The 22,321-nt window shown below is 34.9% G+C and overlaps 4 protein-coding genes across 5 annotated transcripts; 2 read left to right on the forward strand and 2 right to left on the reverse strand.

Annotated features, from left to right (window-relative positions):
- The first annotated feature begins 360 nt into the window (after positions 1-360).
- Positions 361-4,752, forward strand: LOC108211479 (kinesin-like protein KIN-10A). The gene is made up of 5 exons (XM_017383091.2): positions 361-1,293; positions 2,793-2,948; positions 3,043-3,150; positions 3,293-3,403; positions 3,487-4,752. The coding sequence occupies exons 1-5, from the start codon at positions 637-639 to the stop codon at positions 4,630-4,632; spliced, it is 2,178 nt and encodes a 725-aa protein (XP_017238580.1). The 5' UTR covers positions 361-636; the 3' UTR covers positions 4,633-4,752.
- Positions 4,753-4,998: 246 nt separating this feature from the next.
- Positions 4,999-6,520, reverse strand: LOC108200011 (CRIB domain-containing protein RIC5). The gene is made up of 4 exons (XM_017368065.2): positions 6,132-6,520; positions 5,932-6,041; positions 5,763-5,826; positions 4,999-5,589 (listed from the first exon to the last, which is right to left on the reverse strand). Exons 1-4 carry the CDS (start codon positions 6,184-6,186, stop codon positions 5,246-5,248), a joined length of 573 nt encoding a protein of 190 aa, XP_017223554.1. The 5' UTR covers positions 6,187-6,520; the 3' UTR covers positions 4,999-5,245.
- A 1,752-nt stretch (positions 6,521-8,272) lies between these two features.
- On the forward strand, positions 8,273-9,814 carry LOC108204312 (putative protein phosphatase 2C-like protein 44). The gene is made up of 4 exons (XM_017373686.2): positions 8,273-8,712; positions 8,792-9,050; positions 9,214-9,353; positions 9,454-9,814. The coding sequence occupies exons 1-4, from the start codon at positions 8,506-8,508 to the stop codon at positions 9,589-9,591; spliced, it is 744 nt and encodes a 247-aa protein (XP_017229175.2). The 5' UTR covers positions 8,273-8,505; the 3' UTR covers positions 9,592-9,814.
- A 179-nt stretch (positions 9,815-9,993) lies between these two features.
- On the reverse strand, positions 9,994-21,201 carry LOC108204311 (COP1-interacting protein 7). Of its 2 annotated transcripts, XM_017373685.2 has the most exons (14): positions 20,921-21,201; positions 20,758-20,816; positions 20,117-20,296; positions 18,842-18,962; positions 18,722-18,761; positions 18,450-18,502; positions 18,317-18,375; positions 16,720-16,872; positions 16,007-16,221; positions 13,560-15,052; positions 12,296-13,231; positions 11,171-11,570; positions 10,368-10,433; positions 9,994-10,289 (listed from the first exon to the last, which is right to left on the reverse strand). In XM_017373685.2, exons 2-14 carry the CDS (start codon positions 20,814-20,816, stop codon positions 10,222-10,224), a joined length of 3,843 nt encoding a protein of 1,280 aa, XP_017229174.1. In that variant the 5' UTR covers positions 20,921-21,201; the 3' UTR covers positions 9,994-10,221. The 2 variants fall into 2 exon arrangements, with proteins under 2 accessions (XP_017229174.1, XP_017229173.1); XM_017373684.2 differs by having other exon boundaries at positions 20,758-21,201.
- Positions 21,202-22,321: the final 1,120 nt, after the last annotated feature.

Consider the following 22,321-nt stretch of genomic DNA (forward strand, 5'->3'; position numbering starts at 1 on the left):
AACCACATTAGAGACATAAAAAATATTATATATAAAGATACAAATATATATCAAATCATCAAAATATTACAGATTACAACTATATTTTAATAATGTTACAGCACAAGAATATTAATAATACATTACTAGAAATGCAGGATAAGAATACTGTAAATTATTAATATTACATTACTAGAAATGCAGGATAAAAAAATTTAATAATGTACATTAATTGCCAAATTATTTTAACAGTAAATCTTGTAGTTGCTGTGTAGTGACCGAAGACTCCAAAATTTTTTGATCTCCATTGAGGTTAAGTGTTAATTTGATTTTAGTTATATGTCACACACTTGCAGTCTTGCACTACTTAAAGAACATTGGCGCCCAAAATCAAATGAACTCAATCTACGCCCACGAAAAATTTGATCTTTAAACATCATCTCTTCTTGTAACGGCTATTCTCTCTTCAATTTCAAATTTCACTCTTCAAGAAAAAACAACTTTCTCCTTTTAATGTCTCAATCATCTTTAATCACCTCAACAAGAAATCTTTCCATATACATACAATACACACACAATATGTAATAGTCAAGAAACTTTGATTCACACTATAATCTGTATAATTCATCGAGAAACTTTCTGGGCTTCTTTAGAAACATGGGTTTAACACCAAAACCCCATGTGAATTCAACCCCATCCGGGTCGTCAAGAACCAACCCGACCCATGTTCATTCCAATTCAAGAACCCCCAAATCAAAGCACAACTTGAATTTCAATCTCACAAAGCCCACTCCAAACCCTAAAGAAACCCTTCTTTCTGATCACCCAGTTGAGGTAATTGCAAGAATCAGAGACCACAATGAGAAGAAACAAAACCCCATTTCAGCATTGATTGTTAATTCCGGTCAAAACTCGATTCGGGTCAGGACTGAATTTGGGTACAGAGATTTTGGTCTTGATGGGGTGTCATTGTCTGAAAATGAGAATCTTGATGTGTTCTATAAGAGTTTTGTTGAGTCAAGAATTGATGCTGTGAAATTAGGGGATAAATGTACTATAATGATGTATGGACCGACTGGTTCGGGGAAGAGTTATACCATGTTTGGGGGTCATAAGCAGCAAGGGATTGTGTATAGGTCTTTACGGGGTATTTTGGGAGGTGGGGATGAAGAGGGTGATGGGAATATTAAGAAGGCTGGGAGTTTTGTTCAGGTGACTGTTCTGGAAATTTATAATGAGGAGATTTATGATCTGTTGTCGAGTAATGGTGGTGGAGGGTTTAGTCTTGCTTGGTCGAAAGGCAATGCATCTAAGGTTAGAATTAGCTGTTACGTATTCAATTTTGTTAGATAAGTTATTTTAGTTCTTGCTTTGTGATGTGTGATATGATCAATAAGAGTTCTATTGGACTTTCTTACATTTATAATGGATTTGCTTGTCTAATGTGAATTGTGAGGTTTGATACTAAAGATCAAGCTTGAGTTAGAGAATTGCATCAGGATATGTTGTAGTTTGTGGAAAGAATTTTGCTCCTAAGCTCTTAAAAAATGAAGAGACCTCTGCTAAGATGTGGCCTTGACCTCTTCTCATTTTCAAGGATAAAGTGAGGAACTAATGGTAGACTCAAATTTTCTTATGTGACATGGACTGTCAGTATGAAAAAGTATATCATTTCGAATGTCTATTGTGTACTTTCTGCTATTAAATTTGTTCAAGTTATGCAATTAAATAGAATGTTTGCCGAGTTCCTATCTGACTTGACCAAATTGAGATAGCTTTTACATTGTTTACGCTTCCTGTAAAAGTCCAAATTTAGGCTTCCTTTATATGATTTTGTTGGTTTTCTGTGTGTACTGTTGGGCCTCTGAATTGAAATTGCATGTTTTTTTATGTGTTGAGTCACAGTTTTTCCTAGATTTGCTAAATTTTGTGATTTAAATGTCATATATATATAGTGTATCACTAGCACGTGCATCTGTGCCCTATGGCCCCTACTACAGTTCTTGTTTTTTTTTTTGCAGAATGATTTTGTCCTGTTCTGTGTATGTTTGAGAGTCCTAAACAAGTTCTATTTTCGAGTTTGAACGTGGATGCACTTGGAATACAATCACTTTATCTTGTTGTCTCCGAGACTCTGACTCTGAGAGCCTGAGAGGTATTTTGGAAAATGGAGGTTAAGAGAGTAATGGAAATGTTAAGAAGGTTGGAGAAGCAAGACTTAATCCTCCACTAGATTAAATAATTTATATGCTTAATAAGAGAAACAGAGATTTTGTCTATTAAGTTGTGTAAATAAATAGAATGTGACCAAGTGCCATCCTGAATTGACTAAATCACGTGAGCTTTGTTACACTGTTTCGTCTGACTTTGGATTACTTATATTTTATTGATTTCCTGTGTGTTTTAGGCCTTAAATTCAGATTTTATCTTATTCTCAGTGTATTAGTTCATAAAAATGTGTCCAAATCATCATTATTTTAAATAGCATATAGTTAGGTTGTATCAAACTAGCTCATCAACTTTTGCCTTCAGAAGTCCTTTTACTTGACACTGAATGCTACTTTATTATTTACCCATGCTAAATCTGTTAAATAAGTTTTACTTTTTAGTTCAAATGTGCATGCGCTTGCAATACAATAACCTTTTCTTATTGGTTCTAATGTGTTAAGTAGGCTCCGTCATATACATTCTCCGTAATATATAGTGGTCATAATGCCGACCTCAGTTCCCTTGCTTGTCAAAGCATGCTTCTTTTTAGGTCCCACACTTTTTTTAATCTGGTAATTTAGTTTGCTTTGAGTTTAAATGTGCAGGTCAGACTAGAAGTAATGGGGAAGAAAGCGAGAAATGCAACTTTTATATCTGGAAATGAGGCTGCGAAGATATCAAAGGAAATACAGAAAGTGGAGAAGCGCAGAATTGTGAAAAGCACTCTCTGTAATGAGAGAAGCTCTCGAAGCCATTGCATGGTTTGAACTTTGACGTATCTTGATTTGTGAATATGTTGTAGCTAATTATTGCCAAAATTTGCAAAATAAGTTTCGCTATGTTTTCATTTGGCAGATTATTTTGGATGTTCCAGCAGTTGGAGGACGTCTTATGCTTGTTGATATGGCAGGTTCTGAAAATATTGAACAGGCTGGACAAACTGGGTTGGATGCGAAAATGCAGGCAAAGTTTTCTTATTATTTCTTAAATCCTAATTTAGATACCTGGGTTTCTACTTTCTCTTTCTCATGTTGGTTCTGCAATAGTTTTCTATTTGTAATACCCATTGACATTGTAATTTGTTTATGTTTTTCTCAAAGTTCAGACGGCAAAAATCAACCAGGGGAACATAGCTCTGAAGCGTGTCGTAGAGTCCATTGCCAACGGTGATTCTCACGTACCATTTAGAGATAGCAAACTAACAATGCTTCTCCAGGTACATATTCCTAACATGATTCTCACGTTCTGATAATCATTTTCTATTTATTAGTCGATTGCAAATTTTCTTTTATTTTTTAGGATTCTTTTGAGGATGAAAAATCTAAAATCCTGATGGTATTGTGCGCGAGTCCCGATCCGAAGGAGATGCATAAAACCATTGCAACATTGGAATATGGGGCCAAGGCGAAATGCATTGTACGTGGCCCTCATACGCCAATCAAAGATAAAGGTGCTGAAGATTCTTCATCAGCAGTTATTTTAGGCTCAAGGATTGATGCTATGGATCAGTTCATATACAAGCTGCAAATGGAGAACAAGATTAGAGAGAAAGAGCGTAATGATGCCCAGAAAGAGCTTATGAAGAAAGAAGAGGAGATTTCTGCACTGAGAGCCAAACTTACAAGAGTGGAAGAGAAAGATCCAGTAACAAACGAAGAGGAGGTAATTAGTTTAAAGGTAAATGAACAGACAGCGATACTGAAAATCGAGTTGGAGGACAAGATACAGGAATGCCAGAGAATGGCAGATACACTAGTTGAAATGGAAAGGAGGAAAATGGAAGAAAAGATTTTGCAACAGCAGCAGGAACTCGAAGTATTGAGGCAACGGTTGGAGGATATTGAATCAGAGTTACAGAACTCCAAAGAGAAAAACAGACCAGTGGAGTTGGAGAAATGCAACTTTGCAAAGAAACTGTTAGAGATTTATACCGATGAAGATCCAGGGATGGAGAAATCAATGGATTTGGACAAGTCACTGGACTTTGACATGGTGGTAACTCATAAAATAGAAAATAACATTGCTGAAGCTATGATAGGCACATGTCTGAATATGAGCAACTCTAGCTGTGATGAAGCTGTTAATCAGGATTTAAGTGCCTCAAATTTTACAAACAAGACATGTTTAAGCACTGTGTATGAGGACGAGGAGGAAGAAATCGATGAGGATGATGGCAAAGAAAATCTGGTTGATGAAGTGCAGAAAGAGGTAATACAGGAAAAGACAGTGTATACTACTGCAGAAGGACCTCTTCTTGATCAGAATTCAGCTCCGTCTAAGCCGCGCTCTGCACTAGCACCATTGGCTAGCCAAGATACATCTGTTGCTAGGCAAAAGAGGATCCAAAATATCTTTACACTCTGTGGAAGTCACAGAGAGTTGTCTCATCACAAAACCTCATCTATTCCTGCCAGAGGTGTATCCCAGGAGAGTCAGCAATGGTAGTTGACACAGCTGTTCTTTTCTTTCTTGTTTTGGTTTGTGTAAAGTTGCTTTTGGTTTGAGGATTCTTTTTCTGTTGCTTTGTTGATTTGAGATCTTCTGATATTGAGCCTGGTTTTCTTATCTGATTTGTTTTCTCAGGGTATATTTGTTACTGCATGTTATAATTCCCGAAACTATTATCTTATTTTATTCATCTTCGTAGATTGTTTTTCATGTCTAAGACATTATTTCCTGGACCAACTTTTATTTATTTTCTGGCATTTTTATGAAATTACAATATTTAATGAAGAAATGTAGCTCTACTTCAGAGACTAGAAACTTGAAAAATAAAATGAAATTTGTACAAATTGAAAGAACACTTAATCATGAAAAATAAACATTTCAATCATGTTGTTATACACAACTACAACAATAGTTCTACATACAACAAAACATAGTAATTATAAAAAATTACAAAATAATTGGAGTGCACAGAAGACTTCCGTACATTTTATTTTTCGAACTTTTTCCGAGCCAAGATACGCACCAGATGAGAGCTGATATACCGAGTATATTTGGTTCGTTAATTTAATTAATCGTATTTTCCATTTCAAATATTTCACACTCAATAATTTCATGATGCCTGTCTTTGGGATATCTTACCATTGTCCCTTTCGTAGCTAGGCCCAGGGGAGGAAGCAAAGTTGTCGCTGGAAGCGTTTGGGCCTTTAGATTTACCGGCCCCTGTTTTATTTTTCCTTGCACGGGATGCTCTAGCCGAGCCGGGCTCTCGAGATGGTGATTCCATCGCAATAGAACTTTGCTGTGATTCACCAGTTGGATTCTTGCCACGCTTGGGCTTTACATTGCTGGTTGCATCTCGGGCCGATGACCCAATATCCTTGATGTAAGATTTTGCAGCATTGCGTTTTGATTGCTTCTTTTTATCCGATGAAGCATCCGATGAGTTTTGGCCATCTGCAATTGTGCATATTATCAATTTCTTATGGAAAAGGTTTACGAATATATCTCAATCTGAGACGGACTATTTGATATTAATCGGATGTTTAGATAATTTTGATTTTCGAGAAAATGTGACAGGAAATAATTGATTTGTTAAATAGCGGAAAAGCAAATTGTATATTAAACACCTTTATTGGACGATTTGTTGGTTTTGTTGCCATTACTTTTAGCTTCACTTGATGCTTCCTTCATCTGCAAAAAGACATGAATACTTTACCAAAGGTGGTTACTATTTAATTATTACTCCAATTTAAATAACGAGTTTTCGAGTTTATCAAGCTAAATATTATTACGTACCCAGCTTGGTTTATTCGTAGATGGACCATCATTTCCGATGTGCGCAACATGCTTTACATCCGTGGGAGCTCCTATTTGTATTTCCTCCTCTTCCTCCTCTTCTTCTTTTTCTGCATTTCCGAAACGATTATCATATCGTACAAACAATCTTTCCGCAAGAGATTATATGAATTTAAGAGAATTAAAGAGATTGGACGTACCAAATATTTGTGAAATATATCTAAGACCTTTCAATATGCCCTTCACGGTTGACATGTTCGAAGGACTAGACAACAAGAACACGAAGAATACGTTCAACAAGTCTCAAATCGCGTTGTGATCGAGCATTCACAACAAAAAACGGGCTCAAGATTATAATCAATACAGAGCTACATTAACAATTTAAAAAAATGAAAGAGGCTCCTCACAAGGGCTGAAATGCTGAGGTGAATCATTCTGTAATATGAATATTACAATGTGGTTGCAGGGAGAATAGAATGAAATCCGTAAAGGTAACGAAGAAATTTACAAGAACGCGGGTCTTGTATCATTTAGTGTAAAAATACGAATGATTACAAGAAAACAAAGGATTCTTGCGAGTTTTTTCAATGTATGGGTAGAAAGTTGATTGGTTTGTTGTTGTAATGAAAATCAGGAGCTGAGCTGAAGTTTAGGAAAAAATGCAGAGATATAGAGGGGATGTTTTTGTGGCTCTGGACTACATTTGGGTTATTTTTAACGGCTTCAATATGCAAAAGAATATGGTTCATGAGTTCTTAACTGTGGATATTACATATTTCCAATTTATATCCGTTTAACACTTCTCACATTGCATTACAACAAACATAAATTCATATTTGATCCTTGCTTCGTAAAGTAGTCTATCTTAGCATTGCCTCGAATCATTTACATGAAATCTGTCTCGCACTAAAATAATAAAAGGGTCTTCTGCTTCCTATGCACTAGCAGATGATGCTGAAAATTTTCTATGATGAAAATCTTGTCAATAGAACACGAATGTCGGTCGAAGATATAAGATGATCCAATTAAGTCATTTCCCTAACACCTTAAGGTCTCGAGTTGGAGTGGGGAGGAGGTTGAAGATAGTATATCCTTAAGATCTTAGAAAAAACTGTAACTTCACAATATTCAATAAAATGTTATATATAGCGTCTTGGGAGCACTTCTAACTTTCAGTATATTCAGTAAGATAGTTGTATTTTAACTTTCAATATATTAAGTAAGATGATTGTATTCTAACTTTCATATATTCAATATGATAGTTGTATATAAGATAAATATGTTATTCAACAAGATAGTTGTATATAAGATAAACATGTTGTGAATTTTTGTCACCTTGACAATACAAAAGTTGTTGGTTATTCGAAACCAGACTGGGGAACAGAGATTGCAGACTTTTACCAAACCTTCTTACACATTTATCTGAAATTCTTCATGTGCGTATCTTCTTATTCAGGAATCAAAGCAATTGCAGTCATGTTGATGAATTTTGGAAATTTCCATTTACGTGCCAAACGACGATTCCATTTGCAATTTCATGAATCGCCAAAAAGTTCATCACAAATTTCAAAATCCGAATTGGAATTGGAATTATTACTGATACAAATTAGAAATATTAAAACTCTGAATTCTAAATTTCAAAATTGGAATTTTAACCAAATTCATAGTTTTGTAAAAGCACCCCTAAAACTATATCAAACCATATAAATAGAGTAAATAAATTTTTTATTAACCATTCTATTTTCATATAATCGATGATTGACAAAAAAAATACATTCAGAAGATAATAATTGTATCCGATAAAAGTGAAAAATCAATTTGGAAACTGTAAGTAGAAAACAATTTTGTATCCGTACCAATAGGTAACTCGTGTTGATTTATAATTTTGTACATAATTTATTTTTTTGGAAACATGATGTTCTAAATTATTTAAATATGAATATATGGTAATTTTTGTTAAAAAAAACAAGAAAACGTGTTCTAGTCATTTTTCGGAGTATTTTATTTTGAATTCCTCATAGTAACGTACAGTTAGGCCCCACTTAAATTCTCTCGTGGGGTCATTGCATGGGGATATTATTATCATAACTGATTTCAGAAAAATAGGATTTGCATTGATTACTTCAAAAATAATCAGATACTTTCTAGACTCATTTTTGACTGCAAATTCACCCTCCCTCTCTTTCGCTGAATGAAATTGCAAGCTTTTACCCTTTCTTCCAATAATAATAATCGACTCACTGCCGGTAAATCACCCCCTGTACATGGGGATCAAGAAGCTAAATCTCAACTTTAAGGTATGCTTTCCTTTTCAATTTCGTACTTTTAAACGTTTTATTATATACACACATATATCCACATTTCCATGATTTACAGCGGTTTCCTATCATGTAATGTATCTTCAGTGTGTGTGCGATGTCGCTAAATTGTGTGTCGTAGGGAGGGATTTTACGCTCTTCACTGAAGGGTATTGCTAAGCACTTTGTATCCCCATTTATTCAGGCATTTAAGCTCAGAAAGTTTGCCATTGGGCATAGCAAAAGAAAGGATCGGAACGAAAAGAAGCCTTCATGGATGGTGCCGATCTCACATGGATTCCACGTAGTCGAGGATAGATCATCGATAGGTGAAGCAAATGAGCTAGACTCAGACTCGATTGTGGTGCAAAGAGAAGAAAACAAAGGACAGGAGTTGTGGTTCTTCAGCGTTTTTGATGCTCAGATAGGAGATCGGGTTACCAAGTACATGCAGTCCCATCTATTTGATAAGAAGCCCCCAGAGGTATGCTATGTAACTGATCTCAAGACATGCTGAATATATCTGATTCATAAGGGATTAGACTCTCATTATATATGTGCAGTCTGAAATGAGGAGGAAGGCCAAAGAAACAATAAGAAAGGCTTATCTTGGCGTGCGAGCAAAGATCAGGGAAACCACTAAGCGTGATGATATGTGGAGAGTGGGTTGTGCATCTGCCATTGTCATCAATGGAGAGAAGCTGGTACTGGCTCATATGGGTGAGTATAGAGCTATTGTGTGTAAAGATGGTGAGGCTCACCAAGTAGGCCGAAAACATAAGCAGACAAGTAAGCGAAATTGGTCTCACAAATTGTTCTCAGGTAATGATATGCTCTTTGCACCTCGATTTACCATATTATACAGTTATCAAATTCTGCTTTTTGAGGCCATATCTAACACAACTATTACTTCCTGGAGTAAATATACCAACGTAGATATTCTACCAGACTTGATACACTTGCTCACCTAAATCCGTTATATCAGGTGCTAAGATGTCCAAGTTACGCTTCGTAGACAACTCAGGAGGAACAAGGTCATCTAAAAGCTTTGAACCTCTGGTTTCAACTGAAAAAATAGACTCTGATACTGAATTTGTTGTCTTGGCAAGTACTGGCATATGGGAGGTAATCTAATGAAACTTGCCCATGTCCTTCCTAACAAAAAGATCACAAACAACAGACCACCAAGTAACTTTTATTCAACTTCATTATCACCTTTTTGTAGGTGATGAAGCATCAAGAGGTTGTAAATCTTATTAGGCACCTAGATGACCCGCAAGAAGCTGCTGAGTGCTTAGCAAAGGAGGCTTTAGTAAGAATGAGCAAAAGCAAAATTTCCTGTTTAATAATTCGATTCGAGTGATCTCACGTATCACATGTGACTATTAAGAGAAGCCAGACCACAAGAATGACAAAGTATTAGTACAATGAATATTTTCAGATAAATTCAAGACATAATATGAAGCATCGTGTATTCTCATCTGGGATAGTTGCAGTGCAAAATCAATGTATGTTAACTAAACTGTATATTTATTATTTACATCTTGGGAGGCAGGGGATATGTAAAAAATATCCATTTTATTAATAATCAGGCCAGGCTGACATTATTTTCAAATTAGCTATTTACCCTTGAAAAATTACTGGTTCTGTGCTAGGGAAATTGTTTTTGTGACATCCAGTTTTACAAAATCAAAGAGTACAAATATAATTTTGGCCATCATATTTGATTCATATGTATCTTCATCTACAAGCTATGAGAAGCGTCAACTCAAAAACATCTTTCATTGGTTCAGAAGATCTATAGAATAATGACACTTAGCTTAAACTTTGTTCTTGAGATTTCAACTAATTAGTCAGCTACAGAACTGAAAGCAAATCTAGTCACCATTCTGCTTTAGACATGAATGCAAATTGAAGTGACAATACCCCAGCTGCCTACCATAAGGGCTAGAAGATCAAAAATATTGCAACCTAACCTTGTAAATCTTCGAACTCATGATATCAGTTTCTTATCACTTGTCTTGCTGCGGAAGTGCGACAATAAAGAAAAGTGTCGTGAAGCTGCATTTAAGAAAATAGAACATTATGTTATATCATTTACATCAAACCAGGAAATGTAGGTAATGCGGTGAACCTTACACTTTTGTGAAGTACTGGAAGCAGTTGGTGTCTCATCTTGGAAGATTAGATTCTTCAATGTAAACCCTGATATGGAATGCAGCTCTCTTAGGCCAGTGCAAATTTAAAAATGACTTAACATATTGTAAACCTAATTATGTGTCAACTCGGATGCCTAGAAAAATATTAGCACTTGCCACTTCCATTTGAATTATTCCGCTACATTTTGGATAGATGTTCTATGAGGTTTTTTCTTTAAATTTCTCGAACTTCACAAAAGTCATACTTATAATAGAAATTCCCTTACAAACTTTATAAAATACAATCAATACAAACATTTGTCAACATGTTTGAGCCTTAGTTATACTAATTTGAGCCACGAGTATCATAAATGTGATGGAATTCTTGAAATAAATTGAAAAATTATAGCCTTCCTATTAAAAAACATAATAAATGACATTTATGTATACAATTGAAAGTTTAAAATAAATGGGTTCACCCAATTTGTTCTAGAAGAATACGCAACTCCGAAAAAAATTGTTATACTTGTGTTGAACTATAGTTTGTAAAATTCAATAGGTATATGACTAATAATCTACATATTTAGGTGTGTTTTCCACATTAAAATTCTCTATGAACTTCTTTATCTAAAAGTGAACTCAACTAAATAAAGTTTATGGACATGTTAGATGCTGTAAGTGTTAAATATATTTTGATTAAACTTCTCCCACATTATTTGTTGTGGAAATTCTTAACTATCGTCTCCATATGATAGTACTCATCATCACGACTACATTCATATAAGATAATGAAACTCACAATACCTTCATTTGAAGTAGCAGCATCTTTTCCAACTTTGCCCTGCTCAACTTCATTAATACTTGAATCATCTATCTCGGTGTTTTGCTCTACAGCAGTTGAGCTATGATTTCTCTTTCCCATTTTTAAGAAACGTCTGAAGCCCTTAGATGATTCCTTTATTTGAGGTTTCTCAGAACCTTTAATCGGCTCAAATTTCATGTTTTCAAAATGAGATGAAGGTTTTTCTGTGGTTTTAGTAATCGCTGATAGCAAAGAGCTTGCTGGGACCTTTCCAGATTCTGAGTTTCGAGTGCATGGATCCTCTAAAGATGAGGCCCTTGCAAAGGGGGCTTGATAAGGCTCTTCGGAGACACCTATGCTTGAAAAAGTTGAAGATTCCATCGCCGCAGAATTTGTCGCCACCTACAAAATTTTACATGTTAGTAGATAATCATATCAGCAAGAGAATATATATCATCGGCACTTTACTATTTCTGTAATTTATTACTCCCTCCTTTTCAAATTAGATGTCCACTTTGAAAAAAGCACGCAGTTTAAGAAAAGTAGTTGTTTACAAATTAATTGCATTAAATGATCAAAATATGTGGAGTGGGATTGATCTAGGAAATATAAATAAGAGATATGTGGAGTAGAATTGACTTTGGAAATATACATTTGCATTGAAAGTTGATGTGGACAAGTAATTTGAAACAAAAAATTTTCTTAAAAGTTTCGTCAAAAAAAAAAAAAAAAAATCTTAAAAGTGGACATGTAAATTGAAACGGAGGGAGTATTACATAGTTATGTTTCCTATTAAATAACTGATCCATCAAGTAGAACTGAGACACTGTTCCACTATTCTATATTTGCATTAGCCACTTAACAGGAGAAAACATATATCTACCACACAAGACAGTTCAGGGGCTCGTGAGCTCTAAATGTACATCGTCAAAAACTTATTAAAGCTATACACTAAACCATTTGTGCCATGTGTCCTGCACTAGGCTAAAGAGCTAAGCATGTTTTTTTAATCAGGGTCGTACAAAATAGCCCTTAACAGTTGCTCACAGTAGTGGCAAGCAAAAGAATATGTACAAGCATACAGTGCAATTTCATGTGAAAACATCAGATTATCAGTCCAGTCCTACCTTCAAAAATCCGGGCTTCTCTTGTGATCGGACCAGAGACGGTTCTTGATCAACTGTATTCACTGGTGAAGGCAGTGCATGAATAATTGCATTTTCTGGAACCACCAAATTAGTGATTTGACTGTCATTAACATCATTGTATTGGCCTGAAACTCCCTCTGACTTGTCTACAGCTGGAATAGATGACTTCTGACATTCAAGCATTACAACAGTTTTTTCAATCACCGGATCGTCATCCGTATTGTCAAGGATTATACCACCACTGGTAAGTTGTTCGCCGCTCCCAGAAGGTATTGAAGATTTTCTCCCATTGATCTTCAATGTTTTATCCTTTTCCACTAATTTCTTTTGTTTGGCATTTAATGTTCCTTTAGATACTTTGGTCTTCAATTCAGGAAGAGTTGCAGCTTTAGTGCGATCAAGATTGACAATAGCATTCTTCTTTCTGCCCTCTGACCCGTTAGACGCCTTCAGTTTTGATGCTGATTCAACACCAGATTTTACTGAAGTAGCAGGATGACCGCTAGTTGTCTTGGGTTCTGATAGTTTTCTAATTCGAGCCATGGAAGCCTTATCCGGAGTAGCACTACTGGGTTCATTCTTTGCCTCTGTTAATGATGACACTGATCTAGTTAACCTATTCCCCGCCAAGTGATTAAAATCAATTGATTTGGAGATCTTGGAAGCTAGTTTGGAATCAGCTGATCCAAGAGAAGCAGTTCTTATCTTAGACCTCTGCAGAGGAGATGATGATCCGGGTTCTGAATCACTGAACTTAGACCCTCTGTGAGAAATGGGAGAACTCTTTGCTGGCAATGACTTTCTGGTTGACATAGAGGGCAATGAGGACTGGGCAGCGGTTAAACTGCCTCTTGCTGTAATTCTCTTCTGCCTCTCCATTTTAAGAGCTTCAATACGTTTGTGCTCTGCCTCCTCCTGTAAACAAAATACATATGAACACTAGTTAGAAAAGAATGAAAACGAAAATTACAAGATCAAAATCATGCTAACTGGCTAATAAAGATGAAGACGAGAGATCTAAAACAATTATGGCACAGACCTGGCAACATAAACCATTTGAGTATGTCCTAATAAGATCAACTAACTTCTTAGAAAATAATATGCTTAGTTAAAATCAAGGAGTACCCTGGCAGTGTAAAATGTGCTTCTAGTGCTAGAAGAGGTCCTTCACACATCCCCCACCAAAATAATAAAAAATGCTAATGCTTAATATGTTCTTAACCTAATATGTAAGATTGCGTACCTTCTCCTTCTTAAGTTTCTGAAGGTCGGCTTTATATGTTCTTAACTTCTCAGCACGCAGTCGTGCCTCTTCTAAAGGACTCAATTTTGATTGTTTTCCCCTCCTCACTGGACCACCAAATTTCTTCTTATCTAAAGTTTCAGAAACAACCTTTGACTTCTTCTCAATGTTCTTGGACCCTTCTTTTGCATCAATTACAGTTTCTTCATGTTTTGTAGCCATTGAAGCAACATTTCCAAAGTGTAGTTCATAGTCTAGAGCAGGATCATAACCAACGGACCTCTTTTCTGATCCCCGCTCTGGCAGCAAGCTGAACTCAGCTGACTCGTAATTTAATTGGTTCCCATCCATTACTAAACTTTCATGTTTGGATGGGATCTCAGAATCCATATCATAATTGGCTCTGCCATTTGATCCAACTTGATCTAGTGACATAGACCTGAACGGAACAATGAAGGACTCATCAGCCATATAAGCCATATTATCAGTGGCAACCTCATACTTATTTACAGCCAAATCTGATGAACTTCTTAGTTCTGAGTTGTGTCTGCGTCCAGCAACCATAAACTCATCATTTCCGGTAGTACGTAAGATATTGCGTCCATTCATATCTGAAAACTGCATGTTTTCTGTTGCCAATCTACCATTCCTATACGGATCTTCTACTCTAGAAGTAGATAGTTCATCATTTGATGCTCTAGTTAAATGAGACACATTTCCACTAGCTTTATCAAATTTAGTTGACCACCTACCTTGTGATTCAACTGAATCTCGTTTAGTAAAAGCTAATTGATCATCATTCACTGTTTTTTGATTTCTTCCCATTTTAACATTCTTTTCACTTGCAAACATAGCATCACTTGCAACTAAACTATCTTCATTTGTATCTCTTAGCAGACAACTTTGAAATGCTTGCCAGTGCCCACCATCAGCAGTAACAGATTCTCCCTTGTCATATGAATTATTAACATCAGAAAGTAGATCTCTGCCTTCACCATCAGTCTCAGACCCAGAATCAGAATTTGACTGGCTTCCTGTTGATTTCTTCTGTTTTGAAGTAATGTAGTTTATATTACGTATTACAACCACGTCTCCTTGCTTTTTACCTGATCTACCCGCTTTCTTTCGCAGTTCACTATTTGTACTTCTTTTGTGCAAATCATTCTGTGATTTGATTCCAGAGGCATCAATTTCAGTTGTATCTGATCCGCTGTTGCCATCTGAACTATCCAACGACTGCCTTCTCAGTTTTTCTTTCTGAATAGTGCTGACTTGTGAATCCTCCACTACTTGATGAAATGGCTGCTGATATGGACCACTTCCTACATAGTTCTGATAGTAGGGAGTTCCTTGCATGGGATACCCTGGATAAAATGGTGTGCCACTAGATGGAGACTGCATAGGCCAGGGTGTGAACATAGGATGAGGAAATTGGCCCGGAAAATATTCTTGCTGGCCTAATGGAACTTGGTAACTTGCTGGAGGCCTTAAACCTGACAAGAAGTGTGAATATTAACTCAACCTGCCAGATATGTGTTCATACTTTGAACGGGAAGAAAAGCAAGGATACTCGTATTTCAAATTCAGGTCTGGTAAATTTTACAAATCATGTGAATCGTCATTTAATCGGCCATATTTATGGGTAAGGACCAGAATAATATATAGTCTGTAGCTAGGATGACTCAACCAGGAAGACTAGTTAAGTATAGCCTTTAGCATAAGGAGAGAATTTCCTATTCTGGATAAAAATGTGATTTGTACAGTGCTAAGATAACAAAATCAAAGTAGATTACAATCTTTTGAAAAATGTGTATTAAAAGACAAACAAGTTTTCTCTGTGATCAGTTATTACCTTGGTATTAGCACCGTTAAGATTCTCGTGTTTTATTCCTCAAAACCACATGTAAATATGTTTATAAAATTCGCAGTTTTTATAGAAGCTCTAAAGAGAATAATCGGAATGAAATTGAAACTCAAAGAACATTACAGTTAAATGTACTAAACCGGTAAACCCACATTGTTATCAGAAGCCCTAATCCTTGGAGCTGCTTAGCGGGGAATTAACATCTGAAACTCTTTGAACACAAATAGTAAAACAAATTTATCTTGTTAATATATTGACTTCAGTAGCATGTGACCAGAAAAGGTTGCCACAACAAACATTTCAGTATTTCACCCTGAAGCCGGGTATTTCGACACTGGATAGAAATGCATGGTCTTTTCTATATGGGATAGACTGGATGCAATACAGAATTTCTATCATTGGATACATAATAATATTCCACATCCCTTTGAATCCACCTCAGAAAAAATCAGTGTATTTTTTGGGTTCCTAAAGGTGAATCCTTCAACTACTATGTCAGGAGGATTACGTAGGCAGCTCAAAGCAATAAGTAATTAAGGACAACAGATTCTAGAGTAAGCCTAATTTATGAGGTGACACATACCTGCACTTTTATCAGTTCCTGCTTTATCATCACTTTCAGATGCAGACTCTCGCTGCAGTTCATGTTTATTGGCTATGCTGGAAAGCATAATGCCTGCAGTATGCATTGTCAAAAATTCTGATTTGCTAGTGATGGTTTCAGCACCTTCAATTTCAAGCCACTGCCCTGATTCATGCTTTCCTTTCCACAAATCCGTAAACCTTAAACATGCATCCCTGATGATAGAATAGCAAACAAATTGAGCTATCACATTTTATTGATTAGAAATCTTGTAACATATATTTAACATCCCTTTGGTAAAGTATATTTATTCTGACGTACAAAATATTACAACTTCCCATAAACATTATCTATGTGAATCATCATTTCCGTTTAATTTTTAGTTTTTGCAAAGACCAAACATACAGATGAATACATAGTTTTATTTGCAATTCTAATATTACTTCATTAAAAATTAAAAAACTAAGATCTAACTTAAAAACACATACAATATGTAACTGTCATTAGTGCTATCTTCCACAAATCAAGTCGTTATTTTTTAATAAGTTTATTTGGATCGCCTAATTCAAAACAAAATGAAACTCATATATATGCAAGTAACAAAGAATGGCCAACTACTAGTAAAAGGTAAACAAAAAACTGAGACTTCCAATTATCTACTGACAAATATTGGCATAGGTGATATTGATGAATCAAGACTTAGTTCTTCTTACAATAATCGTGATGCCCCAAAGCATTTAGCAAAAGATACAAGTGGTGTCATGTGATCCATATCAAAACCCGCAGCTGTGGCACGTGCAAAAGCCATGCCTTGTTCCTTTTGCAGCACATTTTTCCGAGTGTCCAGGACTTTCAGTAACTCAACTCTGTTCAATGCAAGCATATATCCGCAAGTAAAAAAAACATCAGAAGTGCTATTAAATACAATTAACCATGGGCAATTAGTACAAAGTGTATGAACCTTGCAACCTAATATACAATATACACGTGCAGTGAGACTTCCTCAGGGAGACAAACAATTAAGGTAAGACAGTAATAACATGTACATCGCATATTCTCTGAGCTAATTATTGTCATTATATTAAATAAATGTAAAAACAATATGATAATTTAGTGACCACATTCTTCGTGAATATTGACTATACAAGTAGCACATACCATATACTCACATTTCATGATTATGGTTCATGTATAAATTTGTGTGTAATAATAGTATTGAAGTCATTATGACTTCACTTCAACAGATTTCGTTTTATGTTTTAACTTAATTTTTTCTTTTCTTTTGCATTCTATTTCCACTGCACAGGGCACTTACTTCAAATCTCTAAAAAAGATCTCCTAAACACAATTTATACATGCACATTTCTATAAAAGACGCACATGATTATATACAAATATATCATTCACAAAACCGTCATTAACACATTCTTACTGTACTCACACATAAGCAACTATTTGGTACTCCCTCCATCCCAAATTAGATGAGCTCGTTGACTTCGGGCACGCACTTTAAAGTCCATTGACCGCATAGCTACATTACTTATTTTTAATATTTTTTTTTGCAAATAAAAATTTAAATATGAAATTTTCGCTTACAAAAGAAAATTTTAAAAAAATAAATTTGGAACTGGATGGTCAATGCACCTTAAGTTACTTGCTCAAAGTCAACTAACTCATCTAATTTGGGATGGAGGGAGTATTTCAGTAGAAAGGCTCTGTCTCAATATGTGTTCATAGACACAACATTTACAGCTAGAAGATATACATTGAACGGTTTATTCGGCATCAGGTGTTTTGCCTGATGTTCTGCAACCGAACCTCAATGTTCGGCAGCAGAACCCACTATTCAATATGGGCACTTGAATGTTAGAACACAACAGTGAATACAAAAGAAAAAAATGCAAAAAAAAAAAAAAGGGACGCCTGAGACGATGAGGAAAAAAAGAAGAAAATGATTTATAGACCAAAAGGAACTGTTTTGCTATATCTTAGGAAAGATACCCAAGATATATTTTAGGTTCCTTTTTCTCATATATATATGTGCGTGTTTGTATGTGTTTCTAACTATCGAATAAAGAGGTACAATCTAGTAATGAGATTTGTCTTGGCTTCTACGGTGTTAATAATATGTATTAAAAATTCTTGTTTTTAAGCTGATACAATAAATTTAGACCAGATACTTAAGTATTATCTTCGTCTTAGTTCTTAATTTATTATCGTCATCGGTTTAAAATTAAATAGCACTAAAATAACCAACACATCCTCAATTAATGCAATGGAATCTTGTTATCAGTTAGTGTAGCACTATACTTGGGATTATTCTCCTGGGTGATGGTGGACCCGTTTGCCTCGGTTAATTGTGAGCCAGGCTGCACAAAAGAAGACCGGAAATTAGTAAGTAAATATAAATCCCAAAATTGAGTAACAAATAGCACCCAGATACCGTGTAGAGGACAATTGCTTTCTCTTCATTAGAATCTAGTTTAGAGCTGCTCCCTGTCAAAAGATTATAGATAGTATTATTAGTGGAAACCAGCATAGTTTTAACAATCTCCTATGTTAGAAAGGAAGAAACTAAACATGCTTCTGATCCCAATCATAGATTGTTGATTCATGACTGATATTGGGGGTAGGGGAGGGGAATAGGGAAGTCAAAGAACATTCTGAAACCGATTAATTGATAGAGATACCCATGTTTGTTTTTCCAAGTAGTACCTTCTATAGCTGGCACAGGTTTCACATGATCATCTTCTATCTGCGATGTGGAAGGTAAGAATTTTATAGTTAAAGCACAATAAACGCCTAATTAATTATAAATGTTGTGAAGATTCTCACAATATCTGTCCCAATATCATTATTCCCTTGTGTGGCAATTGCTTTTTCAATCTGTACAATCTCGCATTCTATGGTGTATACGCGTTCCAAAATCTCTGGAGTGCTTACAAAACGAACAAACCTGTTAAAGTTGGCACATGCAATTATTAGTCATTGTACTATACTTTACCTTTTACACAAAGCTTCTGGGAGCAACTTAAATTGCATATATATTTCATTTTTATGTACCAAGGGTCTTCCACTAGTCCTTGAGTTGTAGATGTTTATTTTAAACAGATGAAAATCATTGGAGATTATTGAAAGTTGCATTGTCCAAGCTTAATGAAACTGCACAGCTTAGTAACAGCTATGCCAAATTCTACTTAGCAATCACCGTTACATTGAAACTTTCATTTTGGTTGTTAGATAATGTTGCAATCACGACATCTACCATTCAATCTACAAACTATAAAATCCCGACCGCAGTGAAGATAATATATGAATTCGGCAATAGATTTACTATGTATTTTATGTGCTAAATGCTAATAAAATCGTAACAAAATTATATGCTAATCAACGAATCATGTAAGTACATTCCTCAAGCTGGTAGATAAGTAGATTGCCACTCTACATACTACAACCTACATTCCATGACTGGAAAACAAGTTCAGTAATGTTGTTGACTGTTTGCGACAATTATTCTTGCAATTACTTAATGATAAGGAAAAACCAGATTTTGTATTCTTTATCTGTATAACTTTAGATTTTGTATTCTTTATCTGTATAACTTTAGATGTATCTTTAAACTGACCAGAATTTATGATACTTACTGAAGATAAAACTTAAAAAGTTTAGAACAGGAAATAATTGTGGGAGATTCCATGAAGGAGAAGTTGGCTGTTAAAAGTAGCAAAAATGTGATTCTCAAAACCTTAAGCTTGGATTGACCGGACCTATTAAATAAAACGCAATTAACTACTAAATAATAATTTAACCATTTCTGAGAACCTTTTGTATATATTTAATATTTTAGGCAATTCGGACATAAATACTCAGAATCCAACTCAGTAATGCAAAATTATTTTTCTAGAATCAACTATATGTTACAATATTATTCATTAAACGGTGTCATGAATTGGGCAGTAACATATATCACATAATGTCATTGGCAAGCACCAGAGTGTAAATATCCATATTAACCAAAACTGCAAGTCTGCACATATTTTTGGATTGATTACCAATAGTGTACCGGATGAACTTTTGAACACTTCAGAGATTCACATTACGGGTACATACCTTTCCAGAGTGCCTTTCGTAAACCAAGTGGCATTATCTGCATCTGGCGGTTCAAGCAAAATGGAATAACCTCCCTTTGCTATCTGTTCTTCAGCCGTCTTTAGATGGGGAAGAAAAGGTTTCAACAAACCTGAAGTCAGTTTCTCCTTTTTCCCATTGGCAAGAATATACAAGTCAAACCTGATATATAGTGATCAAGTAGCAATCCTAGTTAGAGTTAAATAATAACTCATCAACTACCAATTCAAAAAAATACTAAGAAAAACAAAATCCAACAACTAGTTACTGCATACTCGAAAGTGCATATTGGTAATCGCGGTCAAGTTTAAACAACAAATCATGAGGGAATATTATAAATCAATCACCAATCCTAACAATTTTATGTATAAGCTCTACTAAATCACAGAACATACTACAAATGAACAAATTGTAGTCTGTGGATTAAATTAGTTTGCATATGATCTAACTATTAAATGTCTAGTAAAACTTTCAATCAATTCAGTAAACTAACACATATACATATAAGAGGGAGAGGTGCCGGGGGCGAGGGAGGGAGAGAAAGAGAGAGAGGGGAGAGAGAGAGGGAGAGAGAGAGAGGGAGAGAGAGAGAGAGGGGGAGAGAGAGAGAGAGAGAGATGGACCTAGTTCGGGTAGGAGTGAGCTGAAACACAGCTGAATCGAGGCGAGTAGTGGACTTCATCTGCTAATATGCAATATATGAAATGAGATTGTGTATGTAGAGATCATATAACTAAAGGATGGAAAAGGAAGACACAGTTGTGAATCGTCTAATTACTGCATTACATTATAGATGAAATGTGGGTAAATAGATGAACAAGATGAAGAAGGTAGGGTTGAAGAGTGGAGAGGTTCAGAGAGAGAGAGAGAGAGAGATTATTTATGTGAATATATGCATCAATAATCATAGTGTGTGTAGTAGATGTTAGTAGGATATCGAAGATGATCCCGAGTGATTTAGGGCTTTGGATTCCAACCGGAGAGAATGGTGCGAGGAGAGACAAAACAACATTATTTCATTTTGTCTTGGTGTCTCCTCCTCAAGACCTCAACTACTGCACTACTTCCTTCATTAATTACAATCTTCACATTACCCGATTTGCATTGCTCAATTATTTAAAATAAATTTGAATGATTTATTAAAGGGAAAATAGATTTTTTTGTCACCGAACTTATTATGTTTTTAGAAACTTGCCACTCAACTAAATTTTTTTTCCTTTTAGTCACTGATGTTAGGTTCGGAATTTTTTTTGCCACTAAAGTTAGGTTCGGATTTGATTATTACCATTATATTAATTTTTTGTAGTATTATTAAAATATAGTGATAACCTGTAATATTTTGATGATTTGATATATGTCTATCTTTATATATAGTACTTTTATGTACCCAGGATCATTTATCTTCGGTGATAAGAGTTAAACACGCATTTTACGGTTTCAAAAAGTGTACTCTCATAAATTATTTTAGTTTTTCTTCCGAATTAAAATTTAGTGTTTGAATTTTTATACGCAAAAAGAAAATCTCATAAATCATCGAAGAATATGTTTTCCTCTCTATTTATATATCTTTATCTTGAAAATTATAAAAAGATAAAGTTATTAAAAATTATGAGGATAAATTTAAGAGAGATCTTGGGCTGGACTAGGTGATTGAAACTTTAATAGTGAAAGATGATGCATCGTATCACTCAATTAGATTTTATTTTATGGGTTAATTATCAAGTTGGTCACTGAAGTGGGCTTAATGTATCAAGTTGGTCACTGAACTCAAAACGGTATCAAGATGGTCACTGAAGTGGCCATAAATATCAAACAAGTACCTTGAAATATGAGTTCAAGCACTAAAAATATTATTTATAAAGTTTTACACATTATTTTTGAATGTTACCAAAACCAAGTAAAAGGTTATGACTTCTAATATTTATGACAAAAAATTTAGATTTTATCAAGTTTATTTATTATTTATATTTTATTATATAGTTATTTCTTTGTTTTAATTAAAAATAAATAATAAATAAACTTGATAAAATCTAAATTTTTTGTCATAAATATTAGAAGTCATAACATTTTACTTGGTTTTGGTAACATTCAAAAATAATGTGTAAAACTTTATAAATAATATTTTTAGTGCTTGAACTCATATTTCAAGGTACTTGTTTGATATTTATGGCCACTTCAGTGACCATC

Source organism: Daucus carota, chromosome 1 (genome assembly GCF_001625215.2).
Source record: "Daucus carota subsp. sativus chromosome 1, DH1 v3.0, whole genome shotgun sequence".
In the NCBI taxonomy this organism is placed as follows: Eukaryota; Viridiplantae; Streptophyta; class Magnoliopsida; order Apiales; family Apiaceae; genus Daucus; species Daucus carota.